The sequence below is a fragment of the Planococcus citri genome, chromosome 1, assembly GCF_950023065.1.
Source record: "Planococcus citri chromosome 1, ihPlaCitr1.1, whole genome shotgun sequence".
Lineage (NCBI taxonomy): Eukaryota > Metazoa > Arthropoda > Insecta > Hemiptera > Pseudococcidae > Planococcus > Planococcus citri.
In genome coordinates, this window is record NC_088677.1 from 29,684,527 (window position 1) to 29,705,647 (window position 21,121).

Consider the following 21,121-nt stretch of genomic DNA (forward strand, 5'->3'; position numbering starts at 1 on the left):
TTTGAACGAAACAAGCACATTCAGTGTTGGATGGATTTGGAGGATTTGGATGATTCTGATTGGCTCGAATGAAAAAAAGAGGGGATTTTGGACGAATAGGAATAGAGAGGGGGCAACGTCATCAATAGTCATCAACATCGAGTTATCACAAAATTGAAATTTATTATCAATTTTTAATTACAAATTAGGAGTAATTAAATTGGCCGTTGCACCGTTGCGTTGTCATGGTTTGGTCTTAAAATTATTTTCATTATTCAATTTTGTGCATTTCAATTTGTTTTTTAATCAGGAAATGATCTGATAAATCTACACTTGGTGTTTGTTTGCAAATAAAATTGATGAGGTTCGTCAAGAAGCCCCAAGTCTAGTAGCTTATCTGAAGGAAATTTATTCGTTGATTATTCCAACGAATCGTTCAACTTATACCGGGTACGATTATCAATTATTTACAAAAAAATAAACGCCCAATTCCCCTATATTTGTTCGTTTTACAGCTGTACCTAAATTGTATGAACTATTTTCAATGATGGTGAAACGTTGATGTGTTTGTTGACAGTTTTTAATAAATCATTGTTAGACTGACTTTAATTTATAGCTTCGTTAAATTTCAGTGACTGGAGTACTTTTTTGATACATTCCTGAGAATTTTCATCCAAAAGTACAACTATGAATAAAAATACAGAATTGAGGCAGCGAACTCGTCGTGCCAAGATAACCGAGATGGTTCGAAACTTGGATTCATTTCCCAAAATGCCTCCAGATTACAAGCAATATACTGGCGTCGGTGGCATAAGTAAATTCTTCAATTTTGACTTTCTCTTTTATACATTTCATAAGTCGATATTCCTTGACTGTGAAATATTTTTTAAACACTTTCAGTGACTCTCTTCATGTATTTCTTCATGCTATGGTTGATTCTATCGGAAATAACTTACTATTTTGATGTCAGAATCCTTAATAAGTTCGTACCCGACGTGGAATTTAATGAAAAATTAAAAATCAACGTTGACATGACTATTGCTATGCCATGTCGAGGTAATTCAACTCGATTAAAACATTTCTACCTATTGTATAGCCTATTATGATAACCTTTTGTAATTTTTATCAGAAATCGGAGCCGATATTGTCGACGTCACTAATCAAGAATCTTTAGAATTTGGAACATTTCATCTCGAAGACACTTGGTTTGAAATGTGTCCTGAGCAAAAAATGTATTTCGAAGATATGAATAGATTTAATACCTACTTTAAAGAGAAATATCATTCATTGCGGCATATACTATGGAGAGCTGGTTATTTTTCAAATTTTAAAAACGTACCCAGGTATAGTATTCATTTAAATATTTCTTCAATTCTGTAATTAATTCAAAAATTCATCATTTTATCGTTTTGTTTTAGATCTACAACTCCTGATTATCCCCATGATGCCTGTCGTGTTTATGGAGAATTAGAGTTGAATAAGGTTGCTGGAAACTTTCATATCACTTTAGGAAAATCTTTATCAGTTCCTGGCGGACATATCCATTTACAGCAATTTTTCCCTGTTTATTTTGCCAATTTTTCTCATCGAATTGATAGACTGTCTTTTGGTAATTCTGGACCAGGAATATTACATCCTTTAGATAGTACCATGAAGATAACCAATGACAGTAAGTACACGTATTACGTACGTGTTTCTTGTTTTCTCAAGTAATCTTTATCCGGCATATGCCTGTGAATTTTCAGCGAAGCAAGTGTATAAATATTTTATTGAAGTAATATCTACCGATATTAATACGAATGCGGCCAAAGTAAAGACATATCAGTATTCTGTTAAAGAGTTATCGAAATTGACCGACGGAGGAGGAGGTATAGACTATAGCGCTCATCTCAAATTTAAATTTCAAATACGTGCAGGCCTAACTGATTCGTTGTTCCTGTTTTGTTTTTAGATTCTCATGAAATGTCTGGTATATTTTTCAAATACGATACAAATCCTTTAAAAATTGTAATAAAAGAAGAAAAGTACACATTATTACAATTAATTTTAAGAATATGTGGTTGTGCTGGAGGACTTTACATCGTTGCAGGTACATATAATTATTTACTCGTACATAATTTTCAAAGATTTGTAATCAATTTATGCATTTTAACATCTAACTGTGTGTTTTTAGGTCTCATGACGAATGTTTTTGAAGCTTTTGTATCTCGTCGATACGGGCAAACTGCTCATGTTTCCGGTAAATTCGTCTCTCCGACAAAAGTTAATGAAAGTAATCGTGATATTTAACTGTTTCCGTTACACCCAGTGAGTATTCCATTCCATGTATGTATTCTTTTACGAAACTTTTTTGTACGTTATTTTATTCTTCCGTGTGGCTGTGATGTATAGTTAATAAAAAACTTGTTCCTGTTGCGTTTTACGAACTAATTTGCAGTTTGTTCGGGCAATTTAAATAAATAAAAGAACAAAGTAAATAATAATTTGTAATAAATAGGCAAAAACAACAATAATACGACTAAGAAAGCGTTTTCTTTTCCAACGCGAACACATAAGTTGCGAAAATGCAATCAATACTTAAAATCTACTTTCACGAAAAGCGTTTTAATCAGTTTTAGACGACGACGTCGACATTCATTGGAAATATTCTGCTAACAACATTAAACCGAAACTAGACATGAGGAATACTGTTGCAGGCATCATGCGAAGGATTTTCTTTTCGTTCAAATCTGAAATATAAAATTCAGTTGAGTATTGAAAGCATTCAGGGAGTTGAAAAAATCCGAGAACATTTACCAGTGCAATTCTTCGTTTTAATTTCTGAACGTATTTCCCAATCTAACGATTTGCTAACAGCCATTTTCCATTTGTAATATCTCGTATCTCTTTCTGCGAGTAAAATGAAAAATTCATACATTAAAATTAACATAAATTTTTCATTTTTATACTAATAAAAAAAATTAAAATAACACCTACCATTAATAGAAATTAAAGGATGAAAAGTATCACTAGGAGTGGGTTGAACTTTGTTCAAATCCCAAATTTTAATACCCTCTGCACAACCGGCAGCAATAGCAGCACCCAAAGCAGTAGTTTCTGTCATCGTTGGTCGAACTTGAAAAAAAAAATAATAACAATAATTTCACACGCTATAATCAAACGTAAATTTTCGCCAAAAATCGCATTTACCTACTGGTATTCCGATAATATCGGCTAATAACTGAACTACATAATCATTACACGCCATTCCTCCATCGATTAGCAGTTTTTTAACGCAACGCTCTCCGCAATCTTTCGCTAATGCTTCTAAAATATCCCTAGTTTGAAAACAAATCGCTTCTATGGTTGCTCGAATGATGTCGGTTTTTTGGGTATTTTCATTCATACCAAACATCGCACTAAATGACAGATGCGTGTGAATGAAAATCAAATCGATACTAAACAGTAGCAGGAGTAATTTAAATTTACCTGCAAGCATCAGTGCGCCAATATGGAGCATATAATCCACAAAATGCAGGAACAAAGTAAATATTATTTGTTGTTTTCGCCTTGCTCAGATCGCTTATCTGCGAAAAGTCTTCAAATATGTTCAAGTTGTCCTTCAACCAGAATAAAGCAGCTCCTGCGATAGCAATTGATCCTTCGAGAGCGTAAATAGGCGGCGACTTTGGACCGAATTGATAAGCTACTGTGGTAAGTAAGCCATTATCTGACCATATTTTCTGTAAAATGTAAATTTATAATTAGAAATGTGTATAATTCGACAATCTTATAAAATAAATATCATTGAAACTTTACAGCTTTGCCTGTGTTGTATAATAGAAATGATCCCGTTCCGTAGGTATTCTTCATTTGACCTTTTTTCAGGCACATTTGGCCAACTAATGCTGCTTGCTGATCACCGAGACACTGCATTCAAAGTTCATAGTTGAAATCAGAAAGTCGAATCGTTATAATGAAAATCATCGTGAAATATACTTACGCCGGAAATAGGTACACCGTGAAGTAATCCTTCCACAATATAACCGTAAATCTCAGAACTACTTCTAATTTTTGGTAATATTTCGCTAGGTATATCAAAGAATCTGGAAAATTTTACCAATCAAATGTACCAAACATATTTACCAACAGTATTCATTACGAAGAAATTTACCTTAATAAAAGCGGATCCCATTTTAAACTATCAATATTCATTAACATGGTACGTGAAGCATTAGTAACATCAGTTATATGAATACCGTTATTCACTCCCCCCGTAAGATTCTGTAAGCCAAAATACAAATTGCGATTAATTTATAATAATGGGATATTACAATTAAAACTCAGTTTTGTTTCAGATTCAGACTAACCCAAATCAACCACGAATCAACGGTTCCAAACAAACACCTTTCTTCTATCACAGCTTTATTTACTTCGGGAATGTTATCAATCAACCATCTAATCTTCAAAGCACTGAAATACGTAGAAATAGGTAAACCGCAAATCGGCTTTAGGTAATCTGCACATTTTCTTTTCGATTTCGCAATGAATTGTTGCACGGTATCTTTATTACGAACATCTGACCATACTGTAAATACAAATAGGTTTTAATGAAACAGGAAAAAATATTTCAAAGATGTTTGAAAAAATGAAAATTATCATTCAATATACCTACCTATTGCATTATACAACGGTTCGCCAGTAAATTTGTCCCATAATACGACCGTTTCTCTCTGATTACTTATACCTATGGCTAAGATATCAGAAGGGTCGATATCCAACTGCGTTAAATTATCAATCGTCACCTCCATACACTTCTTCACAGCATGTAAAATTTCCATAGGGTTTTGCTCAACCCAACCTTCTCTAGGATGGATGCTTTTGACATCTACCTGATGGTATGTTATCATTTCTGCTGTTTCTGCAGCGAAAATCTGTGAAGCAGAAGTTACAGTAATTTTGAAACATTGAATGAAAAATTTTACATAGATGAAAATTTGCAGTGAAAAGAAAAGCAGAGTGAAACTTACGAAAAATCGAGCTTTACTAGTTCCTTCATCTACGGATCCAATCAGTGGACCGAATCTTCTAGGAGCAGACATGGGCAAATTTATTTCTCGCGGGAATCCTAGAAAACATCATGAAATATCATCATGGATTTAAATTAAACAGGTCTCATTTTGAAGAACTTTTGAATGCGAAATTCGTTCAATTCAATTAGGTCGACTTCGAAATTTTTCAAAAAACTTTTTTTCACAAAAAAAATTCTGTAATCAGTATTTAGCTATTCACCGATGACTTTTATCATTTCATCGATGACGCATGCGCGTCTGCGCGTTCATCACACAATTTGAAAGATAGGTAGTTTGAGTAGGTAAAATTCATGTTTTGAAAACACTTTTCATGATTCAATTTTTTTGAAAAATCAAAGCATTTGTCTTATTTTTACCATTTTTTCTTGTAATTTTTCAGATTTGAAATGATTTTCGATACATTTTGAGCTTTTAAAACCTCTTGAGATAAAAAACGAGATAAAATCGCATTCTCTTTGATCGTTTTGTCAATTTGTCGCAGCATATAAAAGCTCATTAATTATCACGATCAAAGAATGAGGCCGCAGCGTTCGGTACCATGAAAATGTATAAACGTAAGAAACTTTTGAGCTTTTCCCGAAGTTTTGCTAAAACTCTGGATTCTAAAACCATTTTACCTGTATTTTAAGAATTTTTGTTCGCTCATTGATAGAAAAAAGCCAACTACGTGCGTTTGTTTAAATGAAATCTTCAAATTGTGTTATTTTATGAGTGTACGTCGAAGTTGGCGCTAATCGTTGTGATGCACTTCCCTTAGTTTTGGAGTAATTACAATTGCAGTTCAAGAAACCCGAAATGTTCAAGCTTTTCCTCAAATCGGTCCGAGTTATTGCCATGTAGAAGATCTGAATTATTCGGAGCTATCGGAACCATCCATTTGAACAGTCGCTTCTGATTGTGTAGACTTCTTCCAAGATCTATAATATTCAGGTAAGAGCTGTATTATGTTGTACTTCAATTTCTGAATTGAATCGAAATGAATGCTGTACCGATCAAATATGTACCCACTCGATCCTGTGGTTGTAATGAATTCCGCACCGCTAGAGTAACGCTGATCATTTTGATACAAGTCGTAATATCATGATCATTCAAGTACTTTTAGTAGACTGTGTTTTAAAAATATTCTTCGTAAAACCGAAACTGAGGTAACATTTCGTTTACACCCTGAGAGAATGTTATCTCTTTATATCTAGATGATTTTAGAGTAGAAATTCTCTTATGATGAGCACCAAAGTTAATTCGAGTTGTTATGTTTGAATTTTAGAGATGACTGACCCAACTGGACTACCCACTACGCTGACAACATCTTATCCAGCTGCTTCTGCGGGAAGGTAACTTCATCTTTTATATCTGTATGATGTGTTTTTCAGCTTTAGATATCTAAAAGGTTTCTGTTCTGTAGTGTTAATTACATGATGATGTATCCGGGCCGGCCTCCAATTGCGAATATACCCATGCAGCCTAGTGTTGGAATGCCGTACACTATGCCAATTGGAGGTAAACTTGATTTGGATTGATTTCTTGAAATTAGCTACGATTCGTTGTACTAATTCTTTAATTTATTCATTTACAGCTGCCGGAACACCCATCATGCCCACAATTATGCCAATGCCTACGGTACGTACGCTGTTTAATTGATTTTTGTTTCAATTTCAACCCTATTTCATCTCAATAATGTATTTTTAGATGATGAGCGCAACTCCTGGAATAGTAGCACAAACTCAAATCCAACAAACATTCAGAAATCAACGTCCTCGCAAGCAAAATTCTTCCTCTAAACAACAAGTAATAACGAAACCACCTACCACTACCTCGTCTCCGGTGACAATTGTTGCGAATCCTGTATCCTCCCTTACGATTCCCGATGCCCCGAAAGGACCACCAGTCACCGTGTTTGTCGGTAACATCACAGAGAAAGCTCCAGATCTCATGATTCGACAAATTCTCACCACCTGTGGTCATATCCTTTCGTGGAAACGAATGTCGGGCAAAGCAGGTACGAATTTTCGCGTTGATTACGAAGAAACGTGAATTCAAATATACGTTCATTAATCATTTATTATTTTGTTTAGCCTTTGGATTTTGTGAATTTGGGAATCCAGACGCCGCTTTGAGAGCAATTAGACTACTACATGATATGGAAATCGGTCCTAAGAAATTAGTCGTGAAAGTAGATGCTAAAGCGCAAGATCTTTTAGACGAGTATAAAAGTACGTGCCGCAAATCGATTAATTTTCATATTCGATTGATATTAACTACAATTTTTTTTCTAACGCAGATGAAAAGAGAAAAAGCAAACATAACGATGCTGCAAAATCCGATTCCAATGAAAATTCCAACGATGTTACCTTTGATGATGATTATCTAGATCGTGATATGAAATTAATCGACGATAATGCTAAGAAAAGAATCAACGATATTTTAAACGATTATAAGGACCAAATGCAAAAGTACAATCCATCTAATGCAGACGACGATAAACCTAAAACTGGTGAGTTGATTTTTCTCGAGCTTTCTATAATCTTCTGCTGCGATTCTATAATATTTCTATTTCCATTTCTAGGAGCCGAAGTCACCGAAGCTAGAGTTCAGCAAACGCACCAGAGACTTATGCAATTGACCAAGTCGTCTGCTACCAGTAATCATGCACATATGGTAAGCAATTGGTATTAATCCAATTTATGACCGTACATTATTCGAATAAAATCTGCCATACTAATTTTAATACCATCGAAATGGTTTGATACCCATTTTTACGAACTAGAATCTATTTTGAAAATTTTTCTACGCTGGATTTATTGATTTACAATTACCCGTTACTAAAGATGATTGTTATACTTTCATATCGATATAGTTTTATCAAAAACGAGATTTCAATCACATAATTTATACCTAAAATTTGAAATTTGTTTACAGAAAATCGATTTAGACACGGTCGACTACGCAGAAGATGGCAAGCGTGATTTAATCTCTCGTGAAATTGGAAAATTCAGGGAAATCATGAAAGTAAGTTCAATTTGCCTTGTAAATTTTTAATCTTGACTTTTTTATAAATTTTTATAGTTTGATACGAACAAAATTCAAGTTTCAAAATTATTACCAGTCCTATTTAATAATGGGCAAAAATTATGTAACCTTGATGCGGGATAGTTTTACCATTTCACGATTTTAAAAACCCAAAAACTCTAGTTGATTTTTAATTTTAATTAAACGTTATATTAGATGAAAATGAAGGGGGGATTTATGATGATTAAAAAAAAAGTGGTGAGTAAAATGAGATATTGATGACACACTTTAGGCAGATCTTTATCAGTGGTGATAATTCGATTAGAAGTAGTGTGGAAGCGGTGATGACCATCGCCTGCACTCGCAACGTATTGTGATACATGTGCCTACCAGGTGGTGAGTAGTTAAAACATGTAAAATCGTATTTATCATTCTCACAATAATTATTTATCGTAACTAATTAATTATAGATGTACTTCGTATATAAACGTACGTTACGTTATTCTATTACCGCTACGTATATTTTATTATAAGTTGATAGAAACAGTAAGCGAAATTTATTCTTTTTATTCGGTTTATATGTTCGAAACGATGTACAGTATTCGTTACACGTTTTTCTTCTAATTAATACCTATATTAGAGTTGACTATTTTCAAGATAAGTATTTTCTCACCCATTGCCATAAATGCGCTGAATTTAAGTGTTGGGCTTGCACTAACGAAAAAAAGGAAACCGCTTCCAAATGTAAGTGATTTTTACTGATTTTTTTTTCCTTTTCGAAGTTGATTTTGTGAAAATCAACTTTAAAAAGATACTATCGAAATTAACCATAAATATCGCATCGCATTCATTTTACTTTTTTTTAATTATACATAACGTATTATTTTTAGTGATAATGGTACTATATTAATTTACTTACGTGTACCTGGTTAAAAAGTATTTTTACTAGCTAAACATACCTAATCGTTAAGAAGACGTAATCGTGCAACGAAGTTGTTGCTTTTTGACGAATTTAGTTGAGATACGATAGATAGCGGTAGCATTTTAACGTGATTGTGTGTGTGTGTTTGTGTTTGAGTTCACTCTAAAATACTCAGTTGTTCGATAAAAAAAAATAAAAGTGATGCTCAACGTGAAAGGAATTCCACCAGTATGGTGCTCGAAGGTAATCTAATGGCGTGAACTTCTATCTTTCTTTATAATTTACTAACATTTTATTGTTGTAACGAATGAAATGATCGAGATACATGCGAATGTGTTCTCGATAGTGAACGCCGTTAGCGTGTGTTCGTGTTGCACGTACGCGTGCATTTCTCGACTGGAAAAACGAAATCTATGTTGCACTGGGTGAACGTATTAGGTTAATGTGTTTTTCAGGGAAGGCGTTTCTTTGCAGGAATACATCTGCCTGTATCGGCTCTTACCACAGCGATAATCGTGTTGATACAATTTTAATCTCTTCTTTTATTGTAAGTTGAGAAAACCTATCATATATTTCGAATAAACACAAACATTTTACATAATTTTTTTGTACAAACCGAACATTGTTTTTTGTATTATGTTTGCATTATTTCTTCTTTCTCGTTACCAGAGAAGGTATATTCATTTTTCTAAGTACGTTGTTTGGCTGTAATTTTATGTAATTTGGATATCTGTTTTTCGTTTACTACAGAAACAAGAAGAAGAAAAGGAGATAGAACGCAAGAAACGTGAAGAACGTGAGAAAGAACGCGAACGTTACCGATCTCCGAGATCTCCGAGTACAAATGGACGAGGTCGATCTCAAAGCTATCAATCTATATCTAGTACCAAAAGCATCTCACCTAAAAGTCGATCTACTTCCAGGCACAGATCCAGAATACGTTCAAGGTATGTTAAAAATCATTTTATTTAGACGTTGAAGTGTCATCCGGTGAAATAATATCATCAAAAACCCTGTAAGAAAATTTTGGCTCATCTACAGGGTGTTCGAAAAATAATGAAATATATTTTATAGTGAAAAAAAAATCAAATAGAAGAGGAAATTTTCATTTCGAACCTAAATTCTTTGTCGAAGGCTCGAAGCATATTTATCTTAGCTGGATCGGGAAGTTAATCTGAAACTTTTTTTTGATTACAGATCGCGAGAACGTGATCGCGAACGCGAACGTGACCGCGACCGCGATACTAGAAAACCTCGCGAACGTTCCCGCGAAAGAGAACGTGAAAGAGACCGCGAACGCGAACGTGACAGAGAACGCGAAGCCCGTGAACGCGACCGAGAGCGTGAACGTGAACGCGAAAGAGATCGAGGCAGAGAAGACCGGGACAGGAATAGGGACCGAGACCGTGAACGTGAACGGGATCGAGATCGAGATCGCGAACATAATCGAGTAGATACCGAACGTGAAAGGGACCGGGACCGAGACAGAGACAGGGACCACGAAAGTTCGCCTCGTGAACGTGACGACAGATCGGATCGTGATCTGCTGCGTGAAAAAGAAGAAGAAGAAGAGGCCAAACAGCAGAAAAAAAGAGAACGTATTGCTCGCGATCGTGAAGCTGCCTATCAAGTACGTACAGTGATACGTTTCCCTTCAATTCAAATTGTTGATTCTTTTCAATATAGGTACTCTGTGTAATGTTGTGATTCATATTTGCAGGAACGTTTAAGAGAATGGGAAACGAGAGAAAAACGTAAAGCCAAAGAAGCTTCCAGAGAAAAGGAGAAACGCCGAAGTAAAGAAGAAGAACGACAAAAAGAAGCGAAACGATTGAAAGAATTCCTCGAAGATTACGATGACGAAAGAGACGATATCAAATATTACAAGTAAGATCACCTCGCAACATCGTAGATAAATCCAAAGCTTTCATTAGCTGTATTTACATAATTTTTGTTGTTTTCGCAGAGGACGAGAATTACAAGAACGTCTGGCCGATCGAGAAGCTGAAATCGAAATGGATAACCGTGACAGGCAAAAAGAAAAAGAAGAATTAGAAGAACTAAAAGCTAAAATATACTCTGGTGAATCTAATAATCCGGAAGTAGAATTTGCCAAAGTAATTATAAAATTTTCCTCAACCTTTCTCGCCCTAATCTGTCCTCAAATTTGTAATCTCAAACTTGTCTTGTTTGGATTCTAGCTACTGAAAGCTCGAGAAGAACTCTACAAACCTAAACTTCTAATCAACGTTACGGAAGAGCAGAAAAAAGAAAAAGACCGCGAGAAAGAAGTCGAACGCGACAAGAAAACTCGCGATAAAGAAGATTGGGATCGTGAACAAAAACGAGTCGAAGAACAATCACCCGTCGACGAAGGTGGAGACCGGCTCAAAGCGACCCAAAATGCGCCCCGCAACGATCACGAATTCGACGAAAGTCGAAATAATAGAAGCGAAGATAAACACGTCAACGAATCGGACGATAGAGCGAAGGGTGGTTTTAATCGATCGCTGTCTAATTCTCCGGCTCCTTTACCAAATGGATCCTCACGTTCGCCATCGCCTGATAACGGTGCTTATGGTAGTCCCCCTATACCAGTCCCTCCTCCGCAGCCTTCTCAATCTTCATCGACCGGTGATAGAATAGGTAATGTTGGATTTATTAGCAGTATCGGTTGGCTTTGCGAATTTTGGTCCGTATTGACGATTGTATTTTTACAGATGAAGCTGGCGATGCTTCTGATAAAGATAAGAAGAAACGAAAGAAACTAGACGTCAAAGACGTTTTCAATACTGACGACGATGACGCTGCTTCATCTAGTAAAAGAAGAAAACTAGTTCCTTTAGGTGAGTCTGAAATTCTGAATAGTATCAATTGCTTGATATTGACTGCGAAGTGTATGTTATTATAATCGTAATCGTACTCTTGTTCTGTAGATTTTAGTGACGATAAAAAGAGTAAAGAAAATAAAGCCGAAACACCGAAATCTCAGGAAGAAAAACGAAAGCATATTAAAATATTGATCGATAAAATACCTACGGATAAAGGTTCATTATTTAAATACGCCTTAGACTGGACATCAGTAGATAATGTAAGTTATATGACGAACCCAAGGTTGCATTTTCTGTTGCGTGTCTGTTCATTGATTTGTGTTTCTTTTTTTAGGCTCTAATGGAGAAAAGAATAAGGCCATGGATTAATAAAAAAATAATCGAATATATCGGTGAACCAGAACCTACCCTAGTTGACTTCATTTGTTCTAAGGTTTTAGCTGGTAGTGATCCTCAAAGTATTCTGGACGATGTTCAAATGGTACGTACGATTTTTTCTTATATATCCGTGTGAATTAGTCGGCAAGAATTGAGTATTGAAGCTAATTCAAGATGGTTGTGAAAAATTAAGTCATAGATGTGTAAGATAGTCACTCGAATTTGATGTCGAATTGCTTTTTTCAACTCCAAAAATTTCATTCGAGTGGATCCAAGCCCGAAGAAGACAAAGATCTGACTTCGCTGATGGATTTCGAAGCGTTTTGAAAATTTCGTTTTCCCCTTTTTGGCTTCTCATTTCAACTTGGAATTCAAATTCAAGTATTTCGTAACTAATTTGAATTTTAACGAGGGAGACATTTTGGGACTTGAAATGTTGATTTCTGTTTTTTTGCTAAAATTGCGAGTCATGCTATTTGCAAAAAACTGACAAAAATTGTTACTTTTTAAAAAAAATCTATCAAAGTGCCTTTTTTCCAAAATTGTTTGCAATTGCTAAAAAATTTCACTTTTGTACAAAACATGCCCAAGTCTGGCTTTTTGTCAAAAATTGTCATTTTTTGAAAAAATTCTATCAAAGTCCCTTTTTTCCAAAATTGTTTAAAATTGCTAAAAAATTTCACTTTTTTTACAAAACTTGTCCAAAAGTCAAGATTTTTTGCCAAAAATTGTCAAAAATTCTCGCTTTTGAAAAAATGACAAAAATTGTTGTTTTTTTAGCAAAATGTCTGAAAATTTTTGTTTTTCAAAAATTGTTCAATAGTTTTGTTTTTTTGCCAGAGATTTCCTAAAAGCCCTTCCTGTTGCTAAAATTGTCAACGACTCGTTTTTTTTTGGCAAAAATTACAAAAATTTCAACTTTATTGCCGAGATTGCCAAAATGTATCTTTTTTTTTTACTATAATCCGAAGTGAATCGATTTTCTTCCCCTCTTCGCGCCCTTCCAACTCATGAATCTCCAATCACCATTACGTAAATTTCTACGAAAATTTCGTGTTGTGAATTTTTCAAATAGAAAAACAACTGATCAATTCGTATTTTTCGTTCTAGGTTCTAGACGAAGAAGCTGAAGTATTCGTCGTTAAAATGTGGAGGTTGTTAATTTACGAAGTTGAAGCGAAGAAACTTGGGATATTGAAATAAAATAAGGAGCTCTTCGTACGAGCAGTTTACTTTTTCTATATATTTTTGTGTGTAATTGTACATAGTTTTCAAGTTTAATTTTCTCTCTCTCTCTCCTTCTGTCTTAAGGAAAACGTTGTAAAATAAATCAAGTCTTGATTATTTAATGCGTTAATGTAGTAGAACTGTGATTTGACAGTAGTTAATCAGATATGTCTGAAGAAACGTTATATGAACATAATTTTTAAAAATGATTAAATTATTTAATTAATTATATTATACTGTTAATATAATTGTTTATCGGTTCTTATGATAATTTTTATTAATTTTACCGTCTATAAAATAAAATATTTTATAATTTCTCGTCAAGATTTTCATTCTGAATTGGCTGTCCTCATGAGAATAATATTAATGCAAAAATAACGTATTACTATGAAATTGAAATACTTTATTTTGAAAATAAAAATACATACAAAATTTCTGACAAGAAAAAACAAACGGCAGCTGCAAACACAAAGCGTGAAAGTTAAATTAACCAAAAAAAAAGCCTTATTCGATAAAAAGTGATAATAGCTAAATTTCGATAATACCACACGGACTAGTTAGAATGACTATTTTTCAGATCTAAACCTTTCACAATATTCAAATTACAAAAAATTGTTCCTCAATGTTAAACACACAGGTATATTCAGGTTATAAAAATACTGAGATCTATAAACATAGAATTTGATAAAAATAAAACACGAAGGAAGTTTATTCATCAACACAAAATACTCAATGACTAGATGATTTACGCACACATTTTTTAAAAAAATTGGTAACATGAAACTAAAATTTCAAATTTGGTGTAATTCGTTGGGTATTTTTAATACGTAAACAAAACACTAAGGAAAGAAAAAATACTTCCATTAAAACCTAATTCGAGTCACATTCTTAATCACAAAGAAAAACATAAACTTTTACAAATAGTATAAAATTCACGTACACGATAAATAAAAAAAAATAGTATACGTCGAATATATAAATAATTTCTATAATCAAAATTAAGGAACTACAATTTTAGAAAATTGTTTTTAATTCTTTTTTTTTAATACGTATATGTAAAATTTTGATTGTATTTTGTGCAAATCGGTTGAATGTAATTTAAAAATTAAAACATCGGTTTTATAAATACGTTATTTAATTAATTAGTTAAGTACTTTTGTTGTGCATACGAGATCTCGATGATAATGTCTTTCGAAGCGATTTACGAACTAGGTGGAGTTATAAAATTAATGTAATTAAAATGAGTAATAGAAAAATCACTGGATTCTGAAAATACTTCATGGAAGAAAAGTAATATTTCGGGAAGAACAGTTTAAATATTGGGCATTTCGACGTTTCGAGGCCTATAACGCTCTTGCTGCTGTTTAATAAAAGCGCTTAAACGATTGAGTAAAAATTGTTTATCATGACCTTCGAGAATTAATTGCCTTTTCAAGACTAAAACCATTTGTTTATTAACTCTGTATATAGCGTAGTAATAATAATTGATTATCGATAAAATTATAATGATCGGTATTCCAACAGTGGACGAAATGAGAAAATTTAAAGCCTTGCTAAGCCAATTAGGAAATTTATGGAACGTCTGAACGATAATTGTCCATACTGTGTCGTAATTTTTAAAAGGACCGTTTGTCTTGGATGGTTCGATAAAGGCGATAGAATATATCCAGGGTATGATACTGAAGGCGAATGAAACTAGCAATATAAACATATAAAGCGATTGAGAACGAGAAGCGTAATAGACATTGGACGCGGGTCGACAATTCACCAAACAGGCGAATTTTTTAATATAAAACATAAATAAAAATGTCAGCACGCCCATAACCGATAGCAGAGGAGCGTAAAAACTGCCCAACCAGATGATAGTTTGAACGTAGACGACATCCAGCACATGACCTGGCAAATCGAATTCTTGTTTCCCGATACACTGAATGAATCGATTTTGGCAATGTTTAGCCAAAAAACTCCTCGGGAAGTTTAACAAAAACGTGTACAAAATCTGCATAAAAATACTCAATATTAGTAATTTATACAACTCTCGGCCTAAATCAGATTCCCAAGTTTTTCCATCCAATCCAGACCGGACATGGATTACTTCATTGACCGACGCTAGTAAAACACAAAGCGAAGATAATCTCAGCAATATGGTTCTGACGATGGTTATTTGAGCGGTAAAAATAGGGCTGAATTTTTCAAATTTCGCCAGCCAACGAAATATAACGGGGAATACGAGATTGAAAAATATTATACAACCGGCTGGAGTGAATTCGACCAGAATCTGCATGAACCATTTCGACTTATCCATATTCTGCTCGTTGGAAGACTTGAATGCCAAAAATATTACCAAACCGGCGATGGCCAGAAGCGATACAATGATCACGTTTATGATACTCCGAATGAAGAATAATTTGCACCAATCTTGTTTAGAGAGATTTTTGAACTGTTCTTTGCGTTTTTCGACGTTCAATCGTCCGACTATTTCGTTGTATATGGCTTTATGTTTCACTCTGGCTGATCGTTCGTTTTGAATACAGAAATCCCAGCCTGAGAATACAACGTTGCAATAGACGTAGAATTGGCCTTGACTTTCGAGTAATTTGTGCTTGAAACCATCGGCGGCGTTTTTCAAAACCGATATGAAACTGTATACGAAACACATGACCATCGCTAGAATATACGCTAAAGGAAGCGGTATTTTCAGATAGTACAAGTCTAAATCACAATCTTTGTAGTAGGCATAATACAGAGGAGAAGTGATCATCCATTTCGAATTGAAAATTACGTTCAGCAAGACGGAAACGTCGTTTAGAACATTGACAGCTTCGGCTGTTTCATTAGAAAAATACAACGAAGTGTTGTCCACCAACGTGCAATCGTTAAATGGGGTGAAATTAGTTACGTAGATGTTGGGCAAAATCACAAATATCAGCACTATCGAAGATAACACTAAATTTAAAAATATCATCCATTTTACGAATAAAAAAAATGATACGACGCCTGTACCATAGTAGCCTTCGATTTTTTTCAAACTGTTACGCCACAGTGTTAATTTTTCGCTGGTTTCTTTCAAACGTACTTTCAACTGCATCCACGACTGTTTCTTTTTCCATTTGAATTGCTTGAATCCTTGCAACCGGAGCGTATCTCGACTCTGGACAGAAAAAGGATTCGTGATTATTGATTTTTCATTTCGTTTTGAATGAAGGGGAGTTTACTTACTAATAATTTAGATTTCATTTCTTTCTTCTGAGCCATGTTTACCGGCATAGCTTTTATTCTCATGATTTCTTCCCAGAGTAATTTTTCGTTGGATAAGTTTTCTGTGAAGAAAAAAATTATACAAGTTAAGAAATATGAATCTAATAGGTAGGTTGTTGTTGTCGTCATATTACCAATGAAAATTCATATACCTGAAAGATCTGGCAGTAATGATATTTGTATATCGTTATTAGGAACAACCGTAGCTTGATAATGAGATCTGAGTGTTGTGCGATGACGAAGAGTAGTCAATTTTTGATCCTTTACAACGGTCCCTGTACGTACAAAGGAAAGCAATTAATACTCGAGTCGTTGATTATAAATTGAGATATACAATGATAGGTAGCTAAATATACCTGTTCTTGTTTTCTTGCTCGGAAGCAGAGTGGAAATCCGATGAGGATCATTTTGCATTACTTCTAAATCCAGTTCTGCGCCAGGATAGCTTTCTTGATAGAATTCTCCTCCAGCTTCTTCCCAGCCTCTGCCACCGCCAGGGACCAAAACGCGTTTTTTCCTTTCTCCGCCGGAACCAGACATTTTTTTTGTAATGTAGCTGATAATTTAGATAGAAAATGGATTTCTTTTATGTTCAAAAGCCATTTTCAAGTATACAGCTCAGCAGCCATCACCGCTGATAATGATAAGATTATATTAGTCACATCGTTGAATGAACCAGACGAAACTGCGAATAGATCAATGAACTTGGAAGAATGAAAATAAAAGAGCACAACTCGCGAAAATTTGAAATACGACGAGAAATTATTCAATTAAATTAGCTTAAAAATGAGTATTATTTTTACATCGCAGTTGCTGAAATATACGCCTCTCTTCTGCGCGTTTCATACACACGTTCAGTTTACATTATCGCTTTTCATTTTTCCAAAGGATCCATTCCTATTTCCTCCATTTTCTCTCAGTTTTTCCAGCTTTTCCCTTTCTCATTACTTATTCCAAACTGGTAGCACTGACTGCACTTCCAGCCTCTTCCAGCGGAGCGCTGCGCTCCGAGCGTTTTTTGTTTTTCCATTTTTATTAAAATTTTTATTCGTTTTCTGCATTTTAATTTTAAAATGTAAATTTTCGATTAATTTTACGTTTTATTGATTCATTTATTCACTAATTTGAACTCATTCACTTCTATTTCGATGCAAAGTTTAGCCGACATATTGTTTGAATAAACAATGTCACTCTGTACTCTGTTGTTCATCCATTTTATTAATGATAGGTACCTACTTGGAAAGGAATATAAAATTCAAATTTCAAATATTATGTTTGTATTTAACGTATGTAGATAAGTTTATACCTACCTGAGAAATGTGTGCTATAGAGATAAGTAGACATTATTGGATGATCCAATAAAAACTATTCTTATGATTTATAGAAGTGAACCAAGAAGGTTGAGATACAATACATCTCTTTGAAGTAACAGAGTACTTATAATGTACTTAGCTGATAAAATCATTAATTAGATAGGTAACTTTGTGGACTCATCGACTCAAACGAATATAGGTGTTTTCTAAATGAAAAAAGGTCATCCATACGAAATTAAGATAAGTGAGTACTTGATTACATAGTATATGTATTAGCACATTTTGATCGACACTGATTAGACTATTTTTAATATAAAAAGTTTTCCAGAGAGTACCTGGCGGCTGGCTGCATCCAGTGCTGGAATTGCTACTGCGACAACAGAGTAGGTAGGTAGTAGGTACTTTCCATCATGGATGTAACTGTCAGAATGATTCAAGTGGTGGTTGAGAAGTTATTGCTTCTTCCTACTTTTGTATTATGAAATAATGATAACCTTCTTAATGCTATCTCTGATTCCAAGTTATAGATTACATCCAATTATGAAACGGATAAAATAAAGTTAGTACACGTGAGTAAGCGACTCAATCATATTATTATATAACTGATTTGATATTGTATTAATGGGTGTTAGGCGGTATACAACAGCATTTTTCAGCTAAAAATTTCCTTATTTCGATTCACATAATTTTATTTGCAACAAAAATCATGGTTTCGGAACTGATAGTGAGAGAATTAGCTGTTGAATTATTCAATGCCGGTGTTCTCAAATTCGGTAAATTTTATTCTCCTTCTGGTTGTGAAGTGAATGCGTGGTTTGATTTGTTACTTGTTTATGGATACCCATCATTGATGGTAAGTAGAAGTACCTCTACCTACGTACCTACCTACAAGGTCCCTAGAAATATCGGGCATAGCTGGCGAAAATTTTCGTAATCAAAATGTGTTTTGATGTAGTAGCTTAGCGCTGCCAACCCACATTTTACCCCAAAAATTCTCGTCGGCTATGATACCCAATCTTTCTGAGAACTGCACGCAGGAAAGTAGGTACCTATTTCTCCCGTTTGACTATCGACAATGTGTTTACTTATTTGTTTTTCTGTTTTTGGTGCTGTAGGATAAAATATGTGAGCATGCGAGTAAATTTTGCGTTGAAGCAAATTTAAATTATTCTGCAGTATGCGGAGTCACCTATGGCGGATTACCTTTCGGCGTTCTTTTAGCTTCTAAAGTACATAAACCATTGATAATGTGGAATAAAGAGCCTTCGCGTCATTCAACTGATCAGCGAATTCATGGCAGAATTCTAAAAAATGAATATTGTATTTTGGTTGAAGAAGTGGTGGCCAGTGGTAGAAGTATTTTAGGAGTCATTAAAGTAGATATTCGTTGATTAAGGTCGAAAAAGGTTTTGAATTCCGAATATAGGTCTAATATAGTGTATTCGAAATTTGGTTTGTTTCAGGATATTGAAAATACTGGAATGAAGGTTAAAGATATTTATAGTATAATCAATTTGGAGCAAGGAGGAGATGAAAATCTTGAAAAATTGGGATACAAACTTCACTCATTGATGACAATGTCCCAGGTAAAAAAAAAAGTAGAATTTTTCTTGCATTAGTAATTGATCATACTGTACCATGGATTCGTCTTTTTACCAAGCAGTCTGTTTTTTTTTTTTTAAATTTCAGTTCCTTCAAATATTATTTGATGAAAAACTCATAGCAGAAAATCAATATGATAGTTCTATGAAAGGGTTTTCCGAATTTAAATGCTCTCCAAATGGCGATGTCATAACAAATACATATTTGAGTACGTACACAGCATTATTATTAGACTTTTTTCAATTTTTTTTTTAAATTAAAAATATTCATGAATTTTTTCAGGCAGGAGAAAATCAATACAATATGAAAAACGAATTGACTCGTGCAAATCCCAAATCAGTCAAAAATTATTGAAATTAATGTCAGCAAAAAAGAGTAATTTATGTGTGGAATTTATCAATCCAAGTGTGGAAATTACCTCACAAGTTGCTGAACTTATTGGTCCATATATCTGCATGCTCAGTATATGTTGGAACGTATTTGAAAAAGCTGAGGAATTGCAGTTGATACGACTTGTTGAAATTTCTAGAAAACATAACTTTCTTCTGATGGATGACAGGTAAATTTTTCATCCTTGGCATACCTACTAACCTGTACAAATCCAGTTGATTTGGTGTTATCACCGCAGCAATGACTTTTTAAAAATCAAATTTTGGCCAAAGATGAGAAAAAAAATTAAAATTTTACCTAATTGACTTTCAAAGTTGAAATTCGAAATATACCAAATTAACTACCTAGGTACATGAAATAAAAATTTAAAAACTGATTTCAGTAAATTATCAGAAGATGGAGACGTATTGTTCGAGCAGTGTCGTCGACGATTCAAATTTGTTGATTTATTAACCATCTATCCTATTTCCGGTGAAAATACGTTGCTTTTGATCAAATCTCTTATCAAAGATCGATTTCCAGAAAAAGGAGTATTCGTTGTCGCATCTCCCAGCATCGTCGATGCACTAGCAGGATCGAATTTCGAAAAAAGTAAATTTTCTCTAGTATTATGACCCTAATTACAAAAAATTTACTTTTCTAATGGATATTTTAACATTATTACATAATTAGGTTCCATTGATATCACTTTGAAACTTTTTGAAGAAGTTACTGGTTTTGTCAGCAGTAAAAATTCTACAATTCCTCTGAATTATATCCATATGGCGTCAGATTTAAAGAACTCCAGCAATGTTGCGCAATCGTCAAATGACTCTTTTTATTCATCTGAAATTATTGTTCAAGATATAAGCGCTGATATAATTAAATTGCGTTACAATAGCTCAGAAAATATTGCTGAGCTGGTAAAAAATGAACAATTATTGTTGTGGAATGCGTATTTAAAGCGTTTTAGTGATACATAGTTCACTCTAGTTCCCTCAACCCATTGTCCAATGTGATGAATGATGATATACTTAGGTGCCTGGTTAAATTTACTGGCAATATGCCATTAACTTACCTATGTAAATATGATGATAATTAGATATTCATGTATTTAATACATTTCTTTATTACCAAGCCGTTATTTAATTTTTGTCTCTAATT

General features: G+C 34.0%; 5 protein-coding genes across 7 annotated transcripts; 3 read left to right on the forward strand and 2 right to left on the reverse strand.

Annotated features, from left to right (window-relative positions):
- Window positions 1-162: 162 nt before the first annotated feature.
- LOC135831260 (endoplasmic reticulum-Golgi intermediate compartment protein 2) lies at window positions 163-2,401 on the forward strand. Its single transcript, XM_065343618.1, has 8 exons — window positions 163-429; window positions 612-793; window positions 880-1,035; window positions 1,109-1,322; window positions 1,398-1,648; window positions 1,725-1,847; window positions 1,931-2,068; window positions 2,153-2,401. The coding sequence occupies exons 2-8, from the start codon at window positions 667-669 to the stop codon at window positions 2,266-2,268; spliced, it is 1,125 nt and encodes a 374-aa protein (XP_065199690.1). The 5' UTR covers window positions 163-429; window positions 612-666; the 3' UTR covers window positions 2,269-2,401.
- A 51-nt stretch (window positions 2,402-2,452) lies between these two features.
- LOC135831255 (glycerol kinase 3-like) lies at window positions 2,453-5,241 on the reverse strand. Its single transcript, XM_065343609.1, has 11 exons — window positions 4,989-5,241; window positions 4,634-4,892; window positions 4,329-4,546; window positions 4,133-4,242; window positions 3,962-4,064; window positions 3,778-3,888; window positions 3,448-3,701; window positions 3,169-3,377; window positions 2,956-3,093; window positions 2,776-2,868; window positions 2,453-2,708 (listed from the first exon to the last, which is right to left on the reverse strand). Exons 1-11 carry the CDS (start codon window positions 5,058-5,060, stop codon window positions 2,614-2,616), a joined length of 1,662 nt encoding a protein of 553 aa, XP_065199681.1. The 5' UTR covers window positions 5,061-5,241; the 3' UTR covers window positions 2,453-2,613.
- Window positions 5,242-5,567: 326 nt separating this feature from the next.
- Window positions 5,568-13,734, forward strand: LOC135831253 (RNA-binding protein 25-like). Its single transcript, XM_065343607.1, has 19 exons — window positions 5,568-5,718; window positions 5,809-5,981; window positions 6,316-6,382; window positions 6,454-6,548; window positions 6,625-6,668; window positions 6,738-7,047; window positions 7,124-7,261; window positions 7,330-7,542; window positions 7,615-7,706; window positions 7,968-8,057; window positions 9,730-9,926; window positions 10,177-10,609; window positions 10,700-10,866; window positions 10,946-11,096; window positions 11,181-11,625; window positions 11,700-11,825; window positions 11,916-12,070; window positions 12,145-12,291; window positions 13,299-13,734. Exons 3-19 carry the CDS (start codon window positions 6,318-6,320, stop codon window positions 13,389-13,391), a joined length of 2,961 nt encoding a protein of 986 aa, XP_065199679.1. The 5' UTR covers window positions 5,568-5,718; window positions 5,809-5,981; window positions 6,316-6,317; the 3' UTR covers window positions 13,392-13,734.
- A 63-nt stretch (window positions 13,735-13,797) lies between these two features.
- Window positions 13,798-17,655, reverse strand: LOC135831254 (transmembrane channel-like protein 7). Its single transcript, XM_065343608.1, has 4 exons — window positions 17,030-17,655; window positions 16,826-16,948; window positions 16,635-16,735; window positions 13,798-16,566 (listed from the first exon to the last, which is right to left on the reverse strand). The coding sequence occupies exons 1-4, from the start codon at window positions 17,211-17,213 to the stop codon at window positions 14,728-14,730; spliced, it is 2,247 nt and encodes a 748-aa protein (XP_065199680.1). The 5' UTR covers window positions 17,214-17,655; the 3' UTR covers window positions 13,798-14,727.
- A 657-nt stretch (window positions 17,656-18,312) lies between these two features.
- LOC135831258 (uridine 5'-monophosphate synthase-like) lies at window positions 18,313-21,094 on the forward strand. 3 transcript variants are annotated; one of them, XM_065343616.1, is made up of 8 exons: window positions 18,313-18,373; window positions 18,514-18,839; window positions 19,102-19,362; window positions 19,450-19,572; window positions 19,676-19,796; window positions 19,871-20,147; window positions 20,361-20,569; window positions 20,651-21,094. In XM_065343616.1, exons 2-8 carry the CDS (start codon window positions 18,693-18,695, stop codon window positions 20,938-20,940), a joined length of 1,428 nt encoding a protein of 475 aa, XP_065199688.1. In that variant the 5' UTR covers window positions 18,313-18,373; window positions 18,514-18,692; the 3' UTR covers window positions 20,941-21,094. The 3 variants fall into 3 exon arrangements, with proteins under 3 accessions (XP_065199688.1, XP_065199686.1, XP_065199685.1); XM_065343614.1 differs by having other exon boundaries at window positions 18,323-18,373; window positions 18,508-18,839; XM_065343613.1 differs by having other exon boundaries at window positions 18,331-18,839.
- Window positions 21,095-21,121: the final 27 nt, after the last annotated feature.

Excerpts from the sequence above, each read along its gene's own strand:
- LOC135831260 (XM_065343618.1), top strand. The coding sequence starts at position 667 with ATGAATAAAAATACAGAATTGAGGCAGCGAACTCGTCGTGCCAAGATA. Across the intron at positions 794-879 it reads TACTGGCGTCGGTGGCATAA|TGACTCTCTTCATGTATTTC; the intron begins GTAAATTCTTCA and ends AAACACTTTCAG. Across the intron at positions 1,848-1,930 it reads ATTGACCGACGGAGGAGGAG|ATTCTCATGAAATGTCTGGT; the intron begins GTATAGACTATA and ends TTTTGTTTTTAG.
- LOC135831255 (XM_065343609.1), bottom strand. The coding sequence starts at position 5,060 with ATGTCTGCTCCTAGAAGATTCGGTCCACTGATTGGATCCGTAGATGAA. Across the intron at positions 3,889-3,961 it reads ACGGTGTACCTATTTCCGGC|TGTCTCGGTGATCAGCAAGC; the intron begins GTAAGTATATTT and ends CTTTGAATGCAG. Across the intron at positions 3,378-3,447 it reads TGGCGCACTGATGCTTGCAG|TGCGATGTTTGGTATGAATG; the intron begins GTAAATTTAAAT and ends TCTGTCATTTAG.
- LOC135831253 (XM_065343607.1), top strand. The coding sequence starts at position 6,318 with ATGACTGACCCAACTGGACTACCCACTACGCTGACAACATCTTATCCA. Across the intron at positions 8,058-9,729 it reads AATTCAGGGAAATCATGAAA|AAACAAGAAGAAGAAAAGGA; the intron begins GTAAGTTCAATT and ends CGTTTACTACAG. Across the intron at positions 12,292-13,298 it reads TTCTGGACGATGTTCAAATG|GTTCTAGACGAAGAAGCTGA; the intron begins GTACGTACGATT and ends TTTTCGTTCTAG.
- LOC135831254 (XM_065343608.1), bottom strand. The coding sequence starts at position 17,213 with ATGTCTGGTTCCGGCGGAGAAAGGAAAAAACGCGTTTTGGTCCCTGGC. Across the intron at positions 16,949-17,029 it reads GAGCAAGAAAACAAGAACAG|GGACCGTTGTAAAGGATCAA; the intron begins GTATATTTAGCT and ends TTGTACGTACAG. Across the intron at positions 16,736-16,825 it reads ATTACTGCCAGATCTTTCAG|AAAACTTATCCAACGAAAAA; the intron begins GTATATGAATTT and ends TTTTCTTCACAG.
- LOC135831258 (XM_065343616.1), top strand. The coding sequence starts at position 18,693 with ATGGTTTCGGAACTGATAGTGAGAGAATTAGCTGTTGAATTATTCAAT. Across the intron at positions 19,573-19,675 it reads CATTGATGACAATGTCCCAG|TTCCTTCAAATATTATTTGA; the intron begins GTAAAAAAAAAA and ends TTTAAATTTCAG. Across the intron at positions 20,570-20,650 it reads AGGATCGAATTTCGAAAAAA|GTTCCATTGATATCACTTTG; the intron begins GTAAATTTTCTC and ends TTACATAATTAG.